The sequence below is a fragment of the Pseudorasbora parva genome, chromosome 10 (genome assembly GCF_024679245.1).
Source record: "Pseudorasbora parva isolate DD20220531a chromosome 10, ASM2467924v1, whole genome shotgun sequence".
Taxonomy (NCBI): domain Eukaryota; kingdom Metazoa; phylum Chordata; class Actinopteri; order Cypriniformes; family Gobionidae; genus Pseudorasbora; species Pseudorasbora parva.
The window spans coordinates 45841003-45865624 of NC_090181.1; the positions used below are offsets into that span (position 1 = coordinate 45841003).

General features: G+C 39.6%; 2 protein-coding genes across 2 annotated transcripts in view; one reads left to right on the forward strand and one right to left on the reverse strand.

Moving 5' to 3' along the window:
- Nucleotides 1-15395, forward strand: part of ttll5 (tubulin tyrosine ligase-like family, member 5) — a 219989-nt gene extending 204594 nt beyond the window's left edge. Inside the window, exon 31 of the mRNA XM_067456243.1 lies at nucleotides 14767-15395. Within this exon, the coding sequence (XP_067312344.1) occupies nucleotides 14767-14819 (53 nt within the window). The 3' untranslated portion in view covers nucleotides 14820-15395. The remainder of the gene's footprint in view (nucleotides 1-14766) is intronic.
- A 2072-nt stretch (nucleotides 15396-17467) lies between these two features.
- The window catches only part of tgfb3 (transforming growth factor, beta 3), an 82504-nt gene continuing 75349 nt past the window's right edge, over nucleotides 17468-24622 (reverse strand). The window contains exons 6-7 of the mRNA XM_067456263.1: nucleotides 20653-20806; nucleotides 17468-18198 (exon numbers count right to left, since the gene is read on the reverse strand). Coding sequence (XP_067312364.1) covers nucleotides 18040-18198; nucleotides 20653-20806 — 313 coding nt within the window. The 3' untranslated portion in view covers nucleotides 17468-18039. The remainder of the gene's footprint in view (nucleotides 18199-20652; nucleotides 20807-24622) is intronic.

Sequence of the window (24622 nt, forward strand, 5' to 3'; positions counted from 1 at the left end):
GTGTGTGTGTGTGTGTGAGCCTGTTTATGTGGTTTATGAGGACACAAATTTGTATAACTACATGGGTATTACACTGGTATTACACTATAAATGTGGTTTATGAGGACATATCAAATGTCCTCATAATTCAAATGGCCTTAAAAACATACTAAATGATGTTTTTTTGAGAAAGTAAAAATGCAGAATGTTTCCTGTGATGGGTAGGTTTAGGGGCAGTGTGTGTGTGTGTGTGTGTGTGTGTGTGTGTGTGTGTGTGTGTGTGTGTGTGTGTGTGTGTGTGTGTGTGTGTGTGTGTGTGTGTGTGTGTGTGTGTGTGTGTGTGTGTGTGCGTGCGTGCGTGCGTGTGTGTGTGTGTGTGTGTGTGTGTGTGTATCATCTGTTCTCTGTGTGAATATATAGTAAAGTGTGATTTATTCCTGAATTTATCATCATTACTCCAGTCTTCAGTGTCACATGATCCTTCACTAATCATTCTCATATGAGGATCTGATCATCAACACACACTGAGGATTATTATCAGTGGTAAAAACAGTTGTGCTGCTTCAGATTTGTGTGGAAACTGTGATATACGACCATCCTAAATTTAGTGGTAAGATTTAAAAAAAAAAACATTTATTCAACAAAGACGTATTAAATGAAACAATAGTGACAGAAACAAGGTTTATGATGTTACACAATCTTCTATTTCAAATAAATTCTGTTCTTTTAAAATGTATATTCATAAAAGAATCCTGAAAGAAAATGTATCCTGGCTTCGTTGTTATCATCATAGATATGAACCATTAATAATAATTGATAATAAGTGATCATCAGATCCTCATCTGAGAATGATTAGTGAAGGATCATGTGACACTGAAGACTGGAGTAATGATGATAAATTCAGCTTTGATCACAGGGATAAATTACACTTTACTATACAGTTTAAAAAAATAAAATTAAATAAAAACTAAAATATCACATGGTCCTAAGTATTCAGACCCTTTGCTGTGACACTCATATATTTAACTCGGGCGCTGTCCATTTCTTGTGATCATCCTTGAGATGGTTCTTCACCTTCATTTGAGTCCAGCTGTGTCCATACTGATTGGACTTGATTAGGAAAGCCACACACATGTCTATATCAGACCTTACAGCTCACAGTGCAGGCCAGAGCAAATGAGAATCATGAGGTCAAAGGAACTGCCTGAAGAGACAGAATTGTGGCAAGGCACAGATCTGGCCAAGGTTACAAAAAATATTCTGCTGCACTTAAAGGGGGGGTGAAACACTCAGTTTCAGTCAATCTCATGTCAATCTTGAGTACCTATAGAGTAATATTGCATCCTTCATATCTCCGAAAAGTCTTTAGTTTTATTATATTTATAAAAGAAGTATGGGCTGTACCGAGTCTTTCTGGAAAAAAATGAGAGTCTGGAGGCGTATCGTGTGGGCGGAGCTAAAGAATGACGAGCGCACAAAGCGGTGACGTCCTCAAGCGTGGAGGAACCCAATGGCGATCTCAGCTAATACAGATATGATCCACAATCAAATCTGAGGCAGAAATAAATTGAACAGAAGAAACAGCAACATCAGGATGTCCGTCTCTGTGGTATGGACTGTATTTAGTGGCCTGTCAAAATTTGTGTGTCTTTACTCGCAGTTTATGAGGACATGATTCGGTTTATGGACTATTGTATGCGACTAAACCTTAGCAGTAGCAAGCAAAACGGTTTTGCACGTCAGACTAGTGTAACGTTATACAGAGAACAGCAATGGAGTCCGTTAGCGCATTTGAATGACGAAGCACGCGATCGTGTCGTTTACTGATGTTTACTCACGCGACGATAGCCGACAGCACAGACATTTGAAGCAGTTTTACTCACCGGCTGCTTCCAAAGCAGGACCGAACCTTTATCGCTGGGACCGCTCCGTCAAAAACACACTTCTTTGGTATGATTTGGTGAAGTCCTGACAGCAGTGACCGTGGAAATCCACTTTGAGACGCGACTGAAGCGATGTTATGAAGCTTCCCATTATTTCTGCGTTCAAATCGGTTCAAATGCAGCGCTGCCTTCCCAGAATGCTGTGCTGAAGCGTTGAAGTCGCTCGACGTCACCCATAGGAATAAAGTGGAGCGCGGCGCGGACTATAACGACAGAAGTGTTCACGGACGACTGGATCTGCAGCTGAGCGAGTGTTTATGGGCGTGCATTTCCTCTCTCGCTCTAGTCACGCGCGCGCACCCTACCGGGAGAAGAGCCGTACGGCCCATACAAGGACCTTCCGCTCTATTAACGTCAAGCCGAGCCATACCCGAAAAAAACTCTCCGAAACTTGTGAGAAACCGGAAGGAGTATTTTTAACACAGAAATACTCCATCAAACGTCCAACATTAGTTTTTGAAACTTTGTCTATGTTTAGGATGGGAATCCAAGTCTTTAACAGTGTAAAAAGCTTGCTCGGCCAAACTGAGCTATCAGTGAGAAGAGCCTTGGTGAGAGAGGTGAAGAAGAACCCAAAGATCACTGTGGCTGAGCTCCAGAGATGTAGAGATGGGAGAAAGTTGTAGAAAGTCAACCATCACTGCAGCCCTCCACCAGTCGGGGCTTTATGGCAGAGTGGCTGACGGAAGCCTCTCCTCAGTCCAAGACACATAAAAGTTCGCTAAAAAAAAACACATGAAGCACTCCAAGATGCTGAGAAATAAGTTTCTCTGCTCTGATGAGACCAAGATAGAACTGAATGGCCTTAATTCTAAAAATATCACCTGTCCAATACAGTCCCACCAGTGAAGCATGATGGTGGCAGCATCATGCTGTGGGGTGTTTTTCAGCTGCTGGCACAGGACGACTGGTTGCAATCGAGGGAGAGATGAATGCGGCCAAGTACAGGGATATCCGGGGCAAAAACCTTCTCCAGAGGGCTCAAGATCACTTTCCAACAAGACAATGGCCCTTAGCACACAGCTAAAATAACGAAGGAGTGGCTTTACAACAACTCCGTGACTGTTCTTGAATGACCGGGCCAGAGTCTGACTTAAACCCAGTTGAGCTGAAAATGGCTGTCCACCAAGGTTTACCATCCAACCTGACAGAACTGGAGAGGATCTGCAGGAGGAATGGCATATATTTGGTGTGAGCTGTGCTGTAGAAAGTTTTGCTGGGACTCTCTCACATCGGTCAGGGACACAGAGACAGCAGGAACATGTTTTCCCCTCTTCACTCCGCCAGCTTCCAGCAAGAGAGTCACTGGATTGGAAGCCAGGCGTGATGTTTTTCGTTCTCCTGTGCTGTAAGGCCTCAGGGTGTAAAAGAGCACCAAAATAAACAGAGTGGAGAGGGAATGAAAGAGAATAGTGTTCAGCAGCGGCTGGACACTCGCCGAGAGAGAGAGAGAGAGAGAGAGAGAGAGAGAGAGAGAGAGAGAGAGAGAGAGAGAGAGAGAGAGAAAGAGAGAGAGAGAGAGACTTTGACTTTTCAAAACCCTTTAATTACAATTAAAAACAGGTTTGCATAATAACATCATTACACATACGCACAAAACAAATTTATACAAAAAAAAAATAAATAAATAAATAAACAATAATATAATTTACAGCTTCATTTCTAAACACCCGTCACTTATTTTACATAAAATCCCATTTAAACACCAAACTTCCTCAAAAATTTCCAATTTTTCAACTAGTTTATAATAGGCAAATTCAACCGCTAAACGAGCAGAAATCAATCCTTTACATGTTAAAACAACATTAGTGGAACCTTTTTCCAAAATCTTAGCCTTTCGTGTCAACCATATACTTAATTTTACTTGTCCAAACAAATAATTAAAAAATACATCAACATTCTTTGTTTTATACCGATACTTAGGACCATAAATAAAAAGTTCTTGGCTAAAAACTAGGGCCGGGACTTTAACGCGTTAATTAAGATTAATTAATTACGTGACTTTAACGCGTTAATTAATTACGCAAAAAAAAAAAAAAAAAATTAACCGCATTTATTTTTGCACCGCGGAACGTTTTTCAATGAATCAGTTTCGACGGACCGATTATACTGGAACACCAACTAGCGCGACAACTACCCCTGCGTCCCAATTCGCATACTATCCATCCTAAATAGTATTCGAAAATAGAATTAGTATGTCCCAAATCGTAGTATGTTGAAAAGAGTATTCCAAAGATTCCCGGATGGTTTACTATTTCCGGTCCGAATTCACAGTATGGATCGATGGGCACTCTAACGGCTGATATTGCCCACAACCCACTGCGAGTTGGACGAGGATTCGATTAGAACTACAAACGCGGATAAAAAGCGTTAAAAAAACTACAAACATGACGGATGTGCGAGTTCGACGGTTAAGTAGAGAGGTTTAGATAAAGGGGTTTGAGTGACCAACTATCAATATTTAACCTGACAAAAATATATTTATTCAGTGTTGTCACATTATATTTCACCCGCAGCAGCATTGAGAACTTTTGAAATGACACGTTTGGCCATTAACTTTTAAATGCATCACACTGTAAATACATGAGGAGAGTCTCTGCATTAAAGTCCCACAAATGGCAGATCAACGAGCGGCTCCATTTCTCTCCGATACGGCAGGAGATTAATCTGAATGTGGAGGATTTGAACTGTGATGAATCTGACGATGATTGACAGGGCAGATAAACGGTGACGGGATGCACGTAACGAAGCGACAGAGTCCGTTAAAGATGGCGAAGTAGTATGTCCCGAAGCTTGCATACTTTTCTGCTACACACTCAAAAGTATATACTTTTTCTTCACAAAAAGAGTACATACTTTTAGGACGTAGTATAAGTAGGCGAATTGGGACGCAGCATAGAACAACAAACCATGGGTGCGTCTCAATCCGCTCCCTAGTTCAGTAGTCAGGGCACTGATCAGGGAGTCAGCCCATTGACTTATGTCTTGATCAGTGCCCTGACTAGGGAACTAGGGAGCTGATTGAGACGCAGGGCATGAGGGAACATGAACGAAGAAGCTGATGAGACTGCTTTGCTTGGCCCCGTGGATGGGAAATTTTGTTTTAAAAAACGAAAGAATGGAAGCGTCGTCAGGAGCATGGTTGTGTGCAAGCTATACAACAAGGAATTTGCGTATCACCGCAGCACATCGAGCCTCAGATATCACAAGTATGCTTTTGCTAAACTTAATGGCAAACATTGCACTGGTCTGCTGGACTGAAATAAATAAACAATATTTTGTTGATTAAGCTTATGTTTTCAGTCATTATTCAATGGTATACTAAAAATACATGTGAAAAATTACTTCTCATTGTTCTCAGGTCAAATATTTATATGCGATTAAAATGCGATTAATTTCGATTAATTAATTACAAAGCCTCTAATTAATTAGATTAATTTTTTTAATCGAGTCCCGGCCCTACTAAAAACATGACCCACCATATCGCACCATTCATTTAACATTTGAAAAACCAACTCTAATCTGTTACACTCCAAAACAAATGAAAAACAGTCTCAGTTTCTGAACAAAAAGGGCAAGTATCACTAACACTGGAGTCCAAATGAGCTTTATGTTTATTTGTGGTTAATATTCCATGTATGATCCTCCACTGAAATCATCAGTTCTTTTATCAATAGGAATTTTGTATAAAGTTCTCCAGCTATATTTAGGTGAGAAATCTCTACCAAATATTGCTTGCCATTTGGACTCACATACTTGTTTCAATTCTTGAAAACGTATTACTTTTACACTAACAAGATACATGGATCTCTTGCCCACCTTACTGAACAAACTGAGTTCTGGAGTGTTAAATGTGAGTAATTTTCCCTCCTCCTCTTGCCATGAGTCCACACACATTTTTATTTCCAATTCCGGAAAAACTTTCACATTATCCTCCTTTTCCCCTCCTATTAATTCTTCATTCAGAGCACATTTAAATTCAGAAGGTAAGGCAGCTACAATTTCAGTTAAAAGTCTTTCAGAAAAACGCAAGGATTTCACACCAATCTTTGTTGCAACATCTTCTGGGGTTAACCACCCATCATTATTCAAAAAACATGACACCTCAATGAGACCAGCTCTTACAAGTGCATTTCTTACTGAAACAGAATTTAAACTTTTCACAGTGAGCACAGGATTATACAATATAGGTTCTTCTTTTCCCCAAAAACTTTGTAAAGATCCTAGATTTCGGGAGTTTGAGAAAACTTTCCAAACCCTAAGCATTGTCTTATAAAAAGGTGTTAAACCGCTTAAGTCCACTCCATCAAGATCCATTAAAAAAAGATGTCGATCAAGGTCCAATTGTCCTCCTTTTTTCAGCAATCCACAGGCCACATCTGTCCATCTGATGTGCCTTTTATACAAAAGTCTTTGAGCAGCCTGTAATCTAAAAGCTGCAACAATGCATTCAATGTCAATAAGTCCTTGTCCTCCTTCACAAATTGGTAAATACAGGGCAGCCGCTCTCAGCCAATGCTGTTCTGACCAAAAAAAAATTAACCAATTGTCTCTGAATTTCCTTCATGAGGTTAGAAGGAGGATCCAAAATGGCCATTTTATGCCACAATGAAGATGCAATAAGATTATTTGCGATCAAGACTCTTCCTCTAAAAAGAGAGAGAGAGAGAGAGAGAGAGAGAGAGAGAGAGAGAGAGAGAGAGAGAGAGAGAGAGAGAGAGAGAGAGAGAGAGATTCCACAATCATCTTAATTTAAAAAAATTAACAAACCAAAGAGGATTTTTAAAAATAAAGATAAAAGAAAAGAAATTAAACATTTAAATAAAAATAAATAAATAAAGTACAGACAAAAAATTAAACCATTTTAAAAAATAGTACACAGAGCTCCATTACAACCATAGACAGTAAAAGAAATGGACCGAGCTATCCCATTGACTTCAACGGCGGAAAATGAGGCCAATCAGAGGCACTCACTTCCTGATGACTGAGTTAACTGCGCAGGCTCAGACTGAGCTTGAGGACGTAGATGTGACGTGAGCCTCCTGTCTGACAGCTGTAGGTCTTCTAGTAGTTGTGGAAAGTATGGGTAATTTCTCAACTGTGCGACAGAGTCGCGTTGGTTATGACGCAATCGTTAACCTATTTTTACAAAAACAACTTCTACGGGGCGATAGTGTAAGATACAAGGTAATGGAGCCTTTTATGCATTGTTGTGTTTCTTTAGAAATAAACAATGGACAAATGGAGTCTTTAAACGCTTCAGATGTAAAGTTATTCACTGTCAAAGTGACTCAAAAATGAATAGGAGTCAATGGGATGCTAACAGCAGGTGAAGGCTTGGTTAGCAATGGCCGCCCCTATGGGTGGAACGCTTTCCGAGCGCTAGATTACCCCCATTGATTACAACACCAAATATTTTCAAAAGTAAACAAATCAGTCACCTTTATAAAATGTATTATCGATCAGTACTCTTGACTTCACCCATGTTAAAAATGTCTCAATGATATTTTGACCCGTTTTCTGTTCAATTTTATCCCTTCTGCTAATATATATTGCTATTTTTGCTTGTCCAATTATAAAATTCAGTAACTGCAAATATGCTTCTTTTTTTACTGTATGTAAACCCCAAAATAAACATCTTTTCAGAAAAGGATTCATTAAAACAAAGAAAATACTTTTCTAAAGAATCAAACAATGATACCAGTGCATTGTACAAATGCACGAAAGATTGTTTCTTGTTGCAAATAAAAGGGACAATCATTATTTACTTCAACATTTAATACAGAAACAAAATAATTAACAGCTAAAATACCATTAAGAATCCAAATCCCCGACCTTTTTAAAAATGGTGGTTTATATATACAGTGAGGAAAATAAGTATTTGAACACCCTGCTATTTTGCAAGTTCTCCTACTTGGAAATCATGGAGGGTCTGAAATTGTCATCGTAGGTGCATGTCCACTGTAAGAAACATAATCTAAAAAAATTATAATACTCCAGAAATCACAATATTCTGACCATCAAAGACCTATTAGTCTGCCTTTAAAATGTCCACCTCCACTCCATTTATTATCCTAAATTAGATGCACCTGTTTGAGGCCGTTAGCTGCATAAAGACACCTGTCCACCCCAAACAATCAGTAAGAATCCAACTAATGACATGGCCAAGACCAAAGAGCTGTCCAAAGACACTACAGACAAAATTGTACACTTCCACAAGGCTGGAAAGGGCTACGGGGAAATTGCCAAGCAGCTTGGTGAAAAAAGGTCCACTGTTGGAGCAATCATTAGAAAATGGAAGAAGCTAAACATGACTGTCAATCTCCCTCGGACTGGGTCTCCATGCAAGATCTCACCTCATGGGGTCTCAGTGATTCTAAGAAAGGCGAGAAATCAGCCCAGAACTACACGGGAGGAGCTGTTCAATGACCTGAAAAGAGCTGGGACCACCGTTTCCAAGGTTACTGTTGGTAATACACTAAGGGTGTACTCACACTAGCCAGTTTGAACCGTGCCCGAGTGCGTTTGACTACCAAAGCGCGGTTCGTTTGACTAGTGTGAGTGCTCCGAACCGTGCCCGGGCTCGGCTCGATTAGCCGGCCCTGGCCCGCTTGGAAGAGGTGGGCCAGAGCACGGATCAGTAGGACTCGGGCGCGGTTCACATGCAGTGTGAGCCCTAACCGTGCTGGAGTCCGTAATCAAAGCTGCAAAGTCCTAGCTGCACTTCAGCTGGTACCTTGCAAACCTCATAATACGAGCAGCACGATTACGTGAACGTTTTCGCGCCACTAAGGCGACACATCTGTTTAACAACAGGCTGTGAGAGGGCTGTGGACCACCGTGGACCAAACGGCACAAAATTATCCACAAAGAAAACAGAGCGATGGACTCCATTGTGTTCAGAGAGCGCCGCTCTTCCTGTTTATCCCGAAACCGTCACACCATAATGACGTAAGCGTGCTCCATCACGAATGCTGAAACCCGAAACCGTCGCACCATAATGACGTAAGCGTGCTCCGGCACGAATGCTGAAACCCTATGTGAGTGCAGGCCAGCGGGGGAGTGGGGAGGGGGGACAATCGTACTCGGGCCCAGTTCATGGCAACCGTGCCTAGTGTGAGTACACCCTAAGACATTGAAGATGGGTCGCGGCTGGGTCTTCCAACATGACAATGACCCGAAGCACACAGCCAGGATAACCAAGGAGTGGCTCTGAAAGAAGCATATCAAGGTTCTGGCGTGGCCTAGCCTGTCTCCAGACCTAAACCCAATAGAGAATCTTTGGAGGGAGCTCAATCTCCATGTTTCTCAGCAACAGGCCAGAAGCCTGACGGATCTAGAGAATATCTGTGTGGAGGAGTGGGCCAAAATCCCTCCTGCAGTGTGTGCAAACCTGGGGGAAAACTACAGGAAACGTTTGACCTCTGTAATTGCAAGCAAAGGCTACTGTACCAAATGTTAACATTGATTTTCTCAGGTGTTCAAATACTTATTTGCAGCTGTAGGATACAAATAAATAGTTTTTAAAAAATCATACATTGTGATTTCTGGATTATATATTTTTTTTTTTTAGATTATGTTTCTCACAGTGGACATGCACCTTCAATGACAATTTCAGACCCCTCCGTGATGTCTAATGCTGCGTTCACACCGCACGCGAATGACGCGATTCGCGCGAGTGATTTACATGTTAAGTCAATGCAGAGACTGCGGCGCGAATGGCGCGGCAATGATCACGGGAATTTAGTGTTTTGAACTCGCTCAAGTTGAAAAATCTGAACTTTGGTGGATATTCGCGCCGCATTAACCAATGAGGAGCCTGCTTACTGCTGTCACGTGGTTAAGTTACGGATGGGAAACCCATAGGGGAAACCCCGAGGCCAGATTAATTTAAAAATACTATTGTATTGTGTCACAAAATGTAGTTTTAATAGTTTTTCCGGCGAGAATGTAGTTGTTTAAAGCTCAAATATGTGATTTATTTATTAAGAGAGCTCCTATTTGAAAATTTGATCTGGTGTTTTTGGAGGTGTGAGACCCAGGCGATCACCGGAGCTCAGCGCTCATCAACCCCGGTGAGAGCAGCCTTAACTCGGATAGTCCTTCTGCCGACTGCCGCTGCCTGGCAGAAGCGCCTCCCATTACGCAAATTCGCGTCTGTTGTGTAGTGAATGTCACACGCGAATGAAGCGAAGTTCACGCGCGAATGGATTCAATTTGTTCACGTGTCCAACTTCGCTCAAATAGCGCGATTTATTCGCGTCATTCGCGTGCGGTGTGAACGCAGCATAAGTCAGAGAACTTGCAAAATAGCAGGGTGTTCAAATACTTATTTTCCTCACTGTATTTCTACATTCTGGTTTTACATTTTCATTTAACCTAATTAGGGGGTTGCAAGATCATTTTTGTTTAAGACCATTACACAAGCTCCATAAAATTGTTTTCCTTTAGTATATAATAAATCAAACCACTGTGAGTCCCAATTTTTTAATGGAAATCCTTTAAAACCATCTAAATTTGGTGAAATCATCAAGCAAGGGAAAAAAAATATTTTTTATCAGGAACAGATACTCCAGAAAAATCATTAACCTCTCCTCTCTTGTAAAGGTAGACTTTAACTTAGCTAAAAATTAGAAACCAGTCAAATAGATCTGGTGCATACAATATCATCTACTTTTACTGCATTACCTAAATTTTCTGTCCAGTTCAGTAATTGTCTTAAAACAAATACTTTTGACTCTTGAAACTTAATACCACAATTTAAAAAAAGAAAAAGAAAAAAAAGAAAACATGTTGATGTCAGTCATATCAAAACAATAAATTGAATATGTGTCTTCAGATTTCTTAATGTGAAACTCCAAACTTTAAAAAAAACTCTTAAAAGTAGGGGAAAAAAGACATTCGTTTTTAAAAGGTTCAATAAAAATAGATTTTTATCTAATCTAAAGCCTCCAAAATTGTGCAGAATAATATGGGCAATTGCCCTCCAGCTGACATCCGAATCACCGTCAAAAGGTCTTTGCAGAAATTTTAAACAAAAAGCAGATGAGAGAGAGAGAGAGAGAGAGAGAGAGAGAGAGAGAGAAAGAGAGAGAGAGAGAGATACACAGAAAAACAGCTGCAGAATATTCACTTTTATTTGAATCTTGAAAAACCATCTTATTTCAGGACCTCATAGTTTGACTAGTATTTCACACTCTACTCGTTCAGGAGTTTACATGCATCATTTTACACCCACTACAATTTGGTCTGATTGTGAGTCATTCATCAGTGCATGTTATTCCAAAATAAATGTCTGTCTTCATAGCCAGTGTGTAATCACTTACACCGGCTCGGAAAGGCGTTTTTTGTGGCCTCACGTCATCAATGGCTTGTTCTGCAGTCAGCCTCTTTCACCATCAGTCCATTCCTCACGGATGAATCCAGCCCTGTCCTACATTATTTTTCACTAAATATCTGTTTTTATGTCACACTATGCGAGTAGAATGGGTTGTGAAATGTAAGACCCATTATCTGAATAGCCTTTTTCACAGCAATTTGTCAACAGATTCAATAGGTAATCAATATCAACAATAATCATCATTATATTTTAATGTCAGTAATGATTGGCGTGTTTATCAGGTGTGGCCAAGCTTCAGGCGTATGCTTTCACTGCCAGAAAGCAGAAAAAGTGAAGACCTTTGCACAAGAATTTCACTTTTTGTTTTTTAAGTGTTCAGAGGTTCACTTAAAAGACAAGATTCAAAACTAAACAAGTCATGGTTGATCCTAGCTTTGATAATACGCAAAATGGCAACAGAACTAAAGCTGCTTTTCTTAAAACACAGCTGGTCTGAAGAGTATTTAAAGAAAGTGATTTGGTCAGGTGTTTTAATCGCTGGAATATATCCTGGTGCATGTCAAGATTTAATTTAATTGACTCTGTTTGTGTTTCACTCATTTAGGGTCAGATTTACAGCTTGCTCTAGCTCTAACTCTCTTTAGGTGTTAAACTACAGTCAGGATTGACTAAAGACACGCAGAGAAACGTTGGTGCTGTAAAGGCATGGGCAGGCTGATCTTATTGCTAATGCATTTGTATGAGTTTCCCTTTCAGACGCAGTGTTTATGGGAGGAGAGTATTTAAATCCATTATGAGCTGACTGACTTATTTGATTACTGACTGATTATTTACCGCCCAAAAAAAGCACATCTTCCAGATAGGGGAGGGCGATATAGCCTTAAAATATCCTTATCGCAAAAATTATTGAAATATCATGATATAATTTTATGACAATATCGAAAAAAATATATATAGAACAAAGTTGTATTGGTTATTGCAGCTGGAAGGCAGTCAAGTTTATTCACAGGCATCGTCTTTCTATATTAATGCAATGTTTGCATTATGAAGCGCGCGCACAAACACACACACACACACACACACACACGTGCGTCACTCAGAGGATTCAGAAAGCTGAGATCATGCTGCAGATTCAGGAGCACATAAACTTGTTATCAACGCCACCCTGCGACTTTTACCAATAAAATATATTTGCCACTGGATCACTACATTATACACTCACCTAAAGGATTATTAGGAACACCTGTTCAATTTCTCATTAATGTAATTATCTAATCAACCAATCACATGGCAGTTGCTTCAATGCATTTAGGGGTGGTCCTGGTCAAGACAATCTCCTGAACTCCAAACTGAATCTCAGAATGGGACAGAAAGGGGATTTAAGCAGTTTTGAGCGTGGCATGGTTGTTGGTGCCAGACGGGCCGGTCTGAGTATTTCACAATCTGCTCAGTTACTGGGATTTTCACACACAACCTTTTCTAGGGTTTACAAAGAATGGTGTAAAAAGGGAAGAACATCCGGTATGCAGCAGTCCTGTGGGAGAAAATGCCTTGTTGATGCTCGAGGTCAGAGGAGAATGGGACGACTGATTCAAGCTGATAGAAGAGCAACTTTGACTGAAATAACCACTCGTTACACCCGAGGTATGCAGCAAAGCATTTGTGAAGCTACAAAAATGTTGCCTGGTCTGATGAGTCTCGATTTCTGTTGAGACATTCAGATGGTAGAGTCAGAATTTGGCGTAAACAGAATGAGAACATGGATCCATCATGCCTTGTTACCACTGTGCAGGCTGGTGGTGGTGGTGGTGTAATGGTGTGGGGGATGTTTTCTTGGCACACTTTAGGCCCCTTAGTGCCAATTGGGCATCGTTTAAATGCCACGGCCTACCTGAGCATTGTTTCTGACCATGTCCATCCCTTTATGACCACCATGTCCCCATCCTCTGATGGCTACTTCCAGCAGGATAATGCACCATGTCACTAAGCTCAAATCATTTCAAAATGGTTTCTTGAAAATGACAATGAGTTGACTGTCCTAAAATGGCCGCCACAGTCACCAGATCTCAACCCAATAGAGCATCTTTGGGATGTGGTGGAACGGGAGCTTCGTGCCCTGGATGTGCATCCCACAAATCTCCATCAACTGCAAGATGCTCTCCTATCAATATGGGCCAACATTTCTAAAGAATGCTTTCAGCACCTTGTTGAATCAATGACGCGTAGAATTAAGGCAGTTCTGAAGGCGAAAGGGGGTCAAACACAATATTAGTGTGTGCTCCTAATAATCCTTTAGGTGAGGGTATTTCTCAGCAATGATGGGTTACATCGCTATTTTTAAGTAATAAATGCACATCTTCACTGTTAAAAGAGATCACGAATCACAGTCACGAATCTCTCTTTCTCTCTCTATAATTAATAATAAAATAATTTATAATTCATTCATTCAAATAAACGTATTACTTTATACAGTACTTCATCTGTGTGTCTGATTCAAAGGAGGCAGAATGCTGGATCTGACGAGCCGTGACTGACGGAAATAACCGTAACTCTTTCCCTTCCGGTCAAATATAGCGCTGCAAACATCAATAACAGCTTTAGGTTGTCAGTGTTATGTCAGTTGTCAAGAGGGCTGGCCTCTTGTAACCAAGTAGCTGCTTTTAAGGTACTAAATCGTGATCGGAGGCTGATGCTGCTCTTACAGGTGGTGGTGTTGTTGAGCACTAGGGGATGTAAATGTCATAGCGATTTGCGTCGCTATATCTTTGATATTGCAATATGACACATTATCATGTAAAAATGTATGTAATCTGCGCTGCTCTTGATAGATTGTGTTGGTCATGATGGAAATGATCATGTGTCTGTGTTTTCATTAGTGTCGTCAGCATGGACTGTATAAAAATATGGCCATGGTGTCCGTGACGTCACCTATAGGATTCTGCAGAGCCGTTTTGAAGCGTAAAGTAGACTCGAGCTGACTCCTGGATAACTGACAACGGGAAAAGAGGCGGGGCATGGGTGGAGCTTGGGTGATGTGAGCGGAGCTTATAGGACGACTAACAGACAGCAGACAAACGGCAATCCATCAGTCACTCAAAGTGGCCACGCCCTTAATTATGCAGAACTTTAAGGCTTTATATAATGTAAACGAATGAGTTTACATTCCCCCCGCTCACAGTCGCCATGAAGGGCAAAATTATCCGTATAGACCAAAACCACAGTTAGTCTCAGACTGTAAACATGTTTTATTCTGCTGTAAAGTTGGGCATTTTAACATGAGCTCAATGAGATAGTGTTCCTTCTGGAGCCGCTCTAGTGCCCAGTGGAGGAACTGCAGTTTAAGACACTTCCAGAGATCACACACTGAATTGGTGTGTTTATGGGATTGTGTTCACGCTAATTTTCCCTGTTTAGTTAATCTGGCCGATAGCACTTGGCTCAAAAGCAGATTGGAACTCAATTACATTGTGTATGTTGACTAGTAGTGTTGTTGTGTGTTCACAGGTCTGTCCATGTACAGTAAACTCTTCCACATTCAGGACTCCAAGAACACATGAATGAGGCCAAAGGTCAACCGGACCAAAAAACTGCTCTCTGGGATTCGTGACATGCGTCCTTTTCTCCACCTGCTCCGAACATGAAGACTCCACCTGTCTTTTTTATGCCATCTTCTGATCACCGATATTCTCCCTCAAATGCCTTGTGTGTGTGTGTGTCTTTTTGAGTGTGTGATCGTTGCATCGATTGGCTCCGTTCCAATGGTTTGTCCCAGTTGTCCAGGCCTCATTCCCCCACATCTGACGGCTCGAGACAGCTGCTTCACGAGCACAGAAACATGAGCCACTCCAGCACATTTATCATGTCGATTTGAGCCTCGGTCAGGTGTGATGAACCGCATGTCCAGGTAGTGTCGTGTGTGAGGATTTTCTGGAGTCGTTTGACTCTCTTTAAGATACAATGACATTTTTTTGTCCTGGTAATACTTGATACTCCATGATCAGCCCATGTGCTGATGGGATGACTGTGTGTTGATTTTATTTCAGTCTCACTTTTATTACCCGGCCAAACACGAAGAAACGACAGCGCCTCGTTCATGCAACAGGGACAGAACACTGCAAAAAATGCTCTTCTTACTTAGTATTTTGTCTTGTTTCCAGTCCAAATATCTAAATATTCTTAAATCAAGATGCATTTACTAGATCAGTAAAATGACATAAGATATTTTTTTCTTGTTTTCTTGAAAATAAAATCTAAATGAAGAGAGTTTTTGCTTAAAACAGGCAAAATGATCTGCCAATGGGGTGAGAAAAATAATCTTGTTTCTGATTGAAATCTTGTTTCCGTCCCAAACAGAAATAAGATTATTTTTCTCACCCCATTGGCAGATCGTTTTGCCTGTTTTAAGCAAAAACTCTCTTCATTCTGATATTTTTCCCCAGGAAAGAAGCAGAAATATCTAATGTCGTTTTACTGATCTAGTAAATGCATATTGATTTAACCCTCTGGTGCTCTTCGGTCATTTCTGACCGAAAAATTTTCTGTTTTAAAATTTTAAAAATCCCAGCTTCATCAGAATGATATGAAACTTGGTGACTTTTTTAGCATTAGGTATGTAAACACACAAAAAAATTGGGGTCATGATTCGAGCATGCTAATTGGTCATAAAAAAAAAAGTAACGTTCATTGTCATTCATAAATGACCGACCATAGGAAATGAATGGGAAATCGGCAAAAACACAAAAATTCTCTGAATATTTGTGTGTACAATCTACAAATCGGCCACGATGCTGAAAAAAAGTACACAGCAGTAAAGGGGTGACACTCTGAAACATCAGGTGTGTGATACTGACACATCCACTCACACACGCACACTTATACACACACACACACCTATGAAAAATTTAACCTATGAACCACATTTAGAATTTTTAAAAATCACAGCTTAATCTGAAAATTATAAAACTTGGTGACTTTTCTAGCATTAGGTATGTAAACACACACAAAAAAATTAGGGCATTATTCGGGCATGCTAAGTGGTCATAAAAAAAAAGTACTTCCACTTGTGCTCTTCGGTCAAAAATGACCCCCATAGGAAATGAATGGGAAATCTGCAAAAACACAAATATTTGCAGGATATTTGTGTGTACAATCTACAAATCAGCCACAATGCTGAAAAAAAGTACACAGCAGTAAAGGGATGACACTCTAAAACATCAGGAGTGTGATAATGACACATCCACTCACACACACGCACACGCACACTTATACACACACACCCATGAAAAACTGAACCTATGAACCCCATTTTGAATTATTAAAAATCACATCTTCGTCAGAATGACATGAAACTTGGTGACTTTTCTAACATTAGGTATGTAAACACACAAAAAAATTGAGGGCATGATTCGAGCATGCTAAGTGGTTGTAAAAAAAAATACTCCCACTTGCCATAGGAAATGAATGAGAAATCTGCAAAAACACATTCACAGAAAAAAAAATTCACCATTTCTAAAAAAAAAAGTAATAATATAAAAATAGTATTTGATTATTTTTATATATTATTATTATATATATTATTATTCAAATCCAGCTAAAAAAAAAAAAATTAAATGTGTTGAAAAGTGAACTTGGGAATTCACAAGCCCCTCCATAGAGACCTCTAGTTGATTACACCCATGGTTGCATAATTTCTTAAATAATTCCAAAAGAGGGCGATAATCTGTCTTCATTTTTTTTATTTTTTTGAAGGCCTAGTCTCTATTTTAACCTAAAATACTGCAATAAAAAAAATATATATATTTTTTAAAAAAATATATATTTTATAATTATAAATGGCAAAAATAGACAATAATTATTGCATAAATATTTAAAAAAAATACCATCAAATCATCTCAAAATACAAAATGAAAAAGAAAAAATATTATTGAAGAAAAATAAATTGCATTGGTTTTACTGGGGTGGAGGAAGTTTTATTTTTAGGTGTCCGGTCACTTATGACCTGGAAGACAACCAATGTAACCCCTAAACGAGGAGCACCAGTGTTAGAGCATTTTTTGTAGTGTACAGCACCTTTTGTTAGTGTCTAGTTGTGTTCTGAAACTGGAAGAAATGTCAAATACTTTTTGTGACTACTGAAAAAATTTCAAAAATCAACACCAAAGAAGAATTCAAGACAAACTTTATCAACGGCTCTTTTTTTTTTTTTTTGTCCAAGACAGTTTATTAAAAAAAAGTGTTTTCAGGAGTAATAGCAGTAAAAACATTAACAGTTTGTGATCTAAAAGTTCATGTGTCGACTTCACTGAAGAACTAAAAATCCCTAAAACGTCTGCCGTGTGACAGAGGTAAGCCTAACCAAGTCAAAACACATCGTTTTCTCATATTTCATATGTCTTTCCAGCATTAACATGATCAGTAACACAGTGTCGATTACTGTAGCACACACTAAAACGCTCCGTTTGGGAACGGCCGTGTCTTTAAACGGGTTACAGAAACCCATCGGTCGATCCAGCACGTGTGGCCAGTTTCGTCTCTCGATGTTACGAAGGTCAGAGTTCAGAAATGGCCATGAGGTTTGCAGTTTAAAAAGCTGACCAAAAATTACACATTACAAGAGGACTTTAAAACATCAAAGTTCGAGGGGCCGCGTTCGAGTCTTCTTGGATCGCAGCCCTCGCGGTGCTTGGAGAAGCCTGTGGCTGAGAGAGGGGTCTTTAGAGTCCGCTTCCTTCCCATTGGCCCTCGAGCGCTCGGACCCGTGTGGGGTCTCCAGGCCCCTCAGCTGCACTTGCAGGATTTGACGATCATGTTGGAGAGCTGCTCCACTTTTGGTGTCCGGCCCACATAGTAGAGTATGGTGAGCGGCTCCAGGTCTTGAGGAACGCAGCAGGGCGAAGCGGACGCCTCGGGGTTCAGCGTGTTGTACAGGCTCAACAACTGCGGAGAAATGACCAACACACACCATCAGCTCCGACTATATACAGACTGAGCGCTACAGGCACTGCAAAACATGCTCATTATTTAGTAGGGTTTTTTTTCTTGTTTTCTGGGGAAAAATCTAAAATGTCTTAAATCAAGATGCATTTACTAGATCAGTAAAATGACGAGATATTTTCCCCGGGGGGAAAATCAAATCTAAATGAAGTGCGTTTTTGCTTAAATCAGGCAAAATGATCTGCCAATGGGGTGAGAGAAATAATCTTATTTCTGTTTGGGACAGAAACAAGAAACCTTATTTCTGATTGAAATGAGATTATTTTTCTCACCCCATTGGCAGATCATTTTGCCTGTTTTAAGCAAAAACTCACTTCATTTAGATTTTATTTTCAACAAAACAAGAAAAAATATCTTATGTCGTTTTACTGATCTAGTAAATGCATCTTGATTTAAGAATATTTAGATATTCAGACTAGAAACAAGACAAAATGACTGAGTAAGAAGAGCTGCGCTGCAAAAAGGCGTTTCTTACTCAGTATTTTTGTCTTGTTTCTAGTCCAAACATCAAAAAATTCTTAAAACAAGAAGTATTTACTAGACAAGCAAAAGTAATTGTCTTGTTTTGGAAAAAAATAACTCGAAGAGAGTTTTTGCTTAAAATAAGATCAATAATCTGCCAATGGGGTGAGAAAAATAATCTTAAATAGTCTGCCGATGGGTGAATTATCTTATTTTAAGCAAAAACTCTCTTCATTTTGAGTTATTTTTCCCCAAAACAAGACAATATTTTTGACTCGTCTAGTAAATGTTTCTTAATGTATAAATTTGTAAATATTTTGACTAGAAACAAGACAAAAATACTAACGCCGGCTTCACACTGCATGCGTAAGCAGGGCGTAGGCAGCGCCGAAGCAGCGCGTGGGTAAAGCAGTAGCAGCGCGCGCACTTTTTGCTTTCACACAGGCAGCGTTTGTCGCGCGCAGTTGTCACGCGCAGTTGTGTACAGAGTAGGCTACTCTATAATGGATAAGTTTGCATTTCTCTTTAATGTATTTGAAATGGAAATAAAGCAAAGATTCAGATTTATCATGAAGCATTTATCATTATTTTTAAAAAATCGTTTCACTTGTTTCTGATGTTTTTTTTATTTCGTTTAGTGCGAGTTTTTGATAGAAGAAAGGCCATCGCACTATATGTCCATGAAAAGCACACTGCTAAAAAGAGAAACTTCAGGAAATCGTCTTGAAATATTGGATAGGCATCAAATTTACATGCATTACCCATCATAAACCTCTTAAAGATAATTCATAAATGACAGTAATAACTAAGAGGAAACTTCTTAATGATTTATCGAATAATTAATAACTAAATGAGCAAATTATCTAACAACGTTTTTAAAAAAATGACAAAATAACGCACATCATAGTCTATCTACATGTCTATACTGTTTGTGTGCTATATTAATGTGTGTATATTCTATTTACCTATCCATATTTAGTTGTTCGTTCGTGAGTCAACGAAAGACTGTCAAAAACACTTAAAAATGACTTACCATCAGCACCAAGAGCCGCTCACGCTCACCAACTTCCTCCCATGCTTTTTCCTTCACTTGCAAGTCTTTATAAAGCAAACTGTGTGGATCACAGAGAACTGTGTGCTTCTAAACCTCCACGATGAGAGTGTCATCCATTGCTGTCTTTCCAGGACAGGTGCACTCTGAAGAACACTGCCTGTGACACCACTTGCTTTTTGTTTATCGTTTCTGTTATGCCAGCATATAGTTATAATATATACATAATTTAATTCATATTTAATTTAAGCTAAACTGGCATACATTATTTAAAATTAGTTTTGTAGTTCAGGCAAAAACTTATGGCAGTGACTTCGTTTTTTGTGTAGAACTTTTTTTTCTTCCACAGCGCCGGATGTCATGGTGACTGAGAAACACACCACTAAATTATTTCATGGTTAAATGTGTTATTTTTCATGTTAACCAGGTTCATTTTGATCAGAACAATGTACTGTGGCTTTAATTCATCGTGAGCAGCGCGTCAAAAATAGACCTGGCGCCGAAACGATCGCGGCACTGCCGCTTCTGCTCTGCTCCTGCTACGCGCCGCTGCGCTGCCTCTGCTGCCGGTGTGAATGCACTCATCTGTTAACATGAGCGCCGAAAAAAATACGCGCTGCTTACGCCCTGCTTACGCGTGCAGTGTGAAGCCGGCGTAAGAAAAGCATTTTTTTGCAGTGTAAGCTTCACCACTAAAGAACTAAAAGTCCCTAAAACTTCATCCTTTGGACAAGAAGTAAACCTAACCAAGTCAAAACACTGTTTTCTTGAATCTTTTCAATGTGTGTGTATTAAGAATAAATTGAGCACCAACGCCACGTCATTGCCATCAGAAGCGGCAGATCGTGATGTGGAGAAACAGCTGGTGTTTTGGGCTCTCTCACCGAGCTGTGTGTGGTGTCGGCGCTGCGGAGATAAGGGCACGGCCCGGAGCAGAAGTTGGCATGATAGCCTTTGGGCTCGTGGATCCACCTCCAGCCCAAATCCTGCCGGAAGTCGATGTAGAGCGGCCGAACGCAGCAGTTCTCCTCGTAGTTCCTGAAAGCAGAAGAAAAGCTCACTCTCTCCACCTGCACGTTCACATGCATTTGGCATTCATTCAGGGACCTTTCCATTCACTTGGATGTTTCTGAGGCTTTATTTGGGCTCTGCGTGGCCTTATAAACATGTCAGACAGTCTTTCGAGGATCAGAAATTCCACTGTAAGGTGTGTCATTTTTTCCCTCCTGGATCCGACCCAGGTGTGGAGTGCTAAGCGAGACACACACACTAAGGAGCCAGCGCACTCCTGAGAAAACTGGGACAAATCTAAACTTGCAAGACGCTTTGAGCCGTCAGGTGCCAATTAAAAGGCTCATGCTTACAGGAAAAATGAAGAGACTGGAATGTGGGAATTTGGATGTTAAATGTCATGGCGTTCCTGCCTTACAGAATAACACTGAGATTTATGCATTTGGCAGATGCTTTTGTCAAAGTATCTTATACTGCATTCAGTATTTGACCTTTGGTGTGTCAGTCACATTAGCATTACTCTCCGGATGACACTCAGTTCACATCACTGCAACAAAAACCCAAGACCATTTCTCCAATGGCGTTTCAATTAGTGTTAATAAATAAGCTCTACGAACAACAAACATTTATGATTCTGACTAGGGCTGAGCAAAAAATCATATCTCTGTATTTTTTTGGGTTGAATGGCGATACACGGTGTATATATATATATATATATATATATATATATATATATATATATATATATATATATATATATATATATATATATATATATCACATCACAGTATTTTCTACACTTTTCTATTTGGATAAAAAAAAAAAAAATCTTTATTAATAATTTAATTTCACATCCTGTCCACACTGCAAAAAAATGCTTTTCTTACTTAGTATTTTTGTCTTGTTTCTAGTCAAAGTATCAAAAAATTCTTACATTAAGAAACATTTACTAGACAAGTTAAAATGATTGTCTTGTTTTGGGGAAAAATAACTCAAAATGAAGAGAGTTTTTGCTTAAAATAAGATAAATAATCTGCCAATGGGGTGAGAAAAATTATCTTGTTTTCTGTTTGAATTAAGATTTTTTTGCTCACCCCATTGGCAGATTATTTTGATTATATCAGTGAATCGATTCATGATTCGGATCGCGTGTCAAACTGCTGAAATCACGTGACTTTGGCGATCCGAATCATCGATTCACTGACTCATAACGGTTCGAAGCTTTGTTCTGAAATCGGCCATCACTATATAAGTCCTTATTTAGTTTTTTAGTTTTTTTATTTTTTCGCACAAAAATGATTCTGGTGTCTTCATAAATGATTGTAGAGCCGCTGTAGTGAGATGGGCTTTGTAACGACGTCTTTAGTGCCTTTATGGGTCTTGAGAGAGGAAATGACATTGGTGTCAATGAAGGCCTTTCTGAGCCATCGGATTTCAACACTAATATCTTCATCTGTGTGTGAAGATGAGTGGAGGTCTGACGGCTGTCCAACCACAGGAGGAATAATGACAGAGTTTACATTACTGGCTGAACCAGTTTAGCTTTAGCCTTTAGCCCAAACCCATCGACGACAGGGAGCCGAACCTGAAGTGCTAAAATGCTTGTTTTCTGGTTCTGGACTGCTCATCATCATCCCTGCAGCACTCTACTGGGGGATCCTACCTTCAAATTGGTCCAAAATGACAAGACGAAATAATGAAGTTGCCTGGCTTTAATGCCAACTTCTTGTCAGGAGAACGACTGATGCGATGGCAGTGTTTGGGGGCAGAGCTGCCGTCAATCAATCAATCATCTTTATTTATATCACGCTTTTCCAATGCCGATTGTGTCAAAGCAGCTTCACAACAGAATTAGATTTGGCTGTACAGTCGTTCTGGAGAAAACAGTGATGTTATCAGCTTATTTTAATTTATCAGAGAGAGACAATGTTGGCAGATCAGTATTATAGTTTATAGAATTAAAGAAGACCTAATTCATTCATTTTATTTGTATATTTAGTTGAATAACTAAATCCCTCCTCTCACGGGATCAGTATTATCTGGACCGCTGTGATTTAGACATTACTCCACATCTGAGTTTTGCGGCGCATTCGCACAGGATAAGCAGAGCCTGTGATTTTACTCAGAGTCACTGACTGATCTCCCAGATATTGACCTGTAAATGTTTTTCCGTTATAGATATATCTGTATGAAATCATAAACAGTCATATGTATCGATATCATTCTGATTGTTTTATAGTAATAAAAATAATTATGTTCAGTTAAAGAACAGATGCTACGATTAAAAGTCAGATTTCATTCATCACGAGCTGACGATATAAGAAGGAAGATTCAGAGCTAAATATAAAGGCGTCATTTAAGCCAGCTTGTCATTGTGCTGTTCTGTTCTGTTTTTCATTAAGAATATTATTGATATTAATATTAAACACACCATTCAAGCAATTTGCTCCCAGATTGGTCCTCATTCTAAAGTGAAAGTATAATCCGTGTGGGACTCATAACGGTGCGCATTATGAACGCAGCCTTTATTCTTCGTGAAAGATAAAGATAGAAATGCGCACAGGAAACAAAAGCCCTGCAGAAATAATAAACGATCTGCCTAATCCTGGCCAAACCACAGAGATGTTGATTCGCACGGGACTAATATTATCACAGGACCTCGGTGTTCGGCGAAATATGGCCGGTCATTTGAGGGGGAATTTTTACTTTACAAATTACAGCCATGGCCGATTCGCACGGGATTAAGATCACAGACATCCTCAGCCATTATTACTAGGGATGGGACGATACACTTAAACTCACGATACGATACACCTCGATATGCCAGGGTTACGATACGATACGTCACGATACGATATCAATTTTTATTTTTATTTTTTTCAAATCTGTGATTTTTTTACCACCAAAGTAATGTACTTAAACGAACGGTAGGATTTTTCTCTTTTTTTGCATTTTGGTTCTATGTTGTTTAAAAAAAGGAGAATTTTTAGAAGTCCGCGACCACATCTTAAACAGGGGTGCCAATAATTGTGGAGGGCACTGTAGGGATGTCAATCGATTAAAATATTGAATCGCGATTAACTGCATGATTGTCATGAGTTAACTCGATTTTAAATCGCACCTTTTTAGCAATTGTAAATGTATCTTAAATTAAGTTTAAATTAAGTTTTTAATACTCTAATCAACATAGGTATGGACAAATATGCATGCTTTATGCAAATGTACATTTATTATTAGTGAAACCATACTTATTCAATAATAAATCAATACAGTATGAAGACTAGACATATCAAAGGTCATAGATATGTTTATCTAAGAAATTGTTCTCTTAAGCCTAAACTTAAAAATAATGAGTAAGTAACTGTTAGTGATTTCTCTCATTTTAAGAATATAAAGGGAGTTTTTACAGTGGCAGTTTAATTCAGAACAGGGCAAAGTTCGTATGAAAAATTGTTAATGTGTACCAGTGAGCGCACCAGATCCACACCATACCTGGAGGAGGTCCATATAACACGAGGAGGAATATAGTGCGGCCCCTTTAAGAGATCCGCATTTCCTGTTGAACTGCCGGTATTTTGCGCGTGCGCGCCGAACTGTGCCGCGATTCACGTGGACAGTGTGAAGAACACGGATGACTCGGGAGCGCGCTTGTTCAGGAAAGTAACCTGTGCATTCGTTTTAGCCGATTGTAATGTATTTAGTTCAATAAAACAGGTGTACTGTAAGCGTGGTGATGGTGTTAATGATTTACCTCAGACATGAGCGAGAGTGAGCTGCAGTGCATCGCGCTCAGACTGCAGAGAATGTGCTCAGTGAAAAAACGCCCTTTTCTTTCTGGAGTCT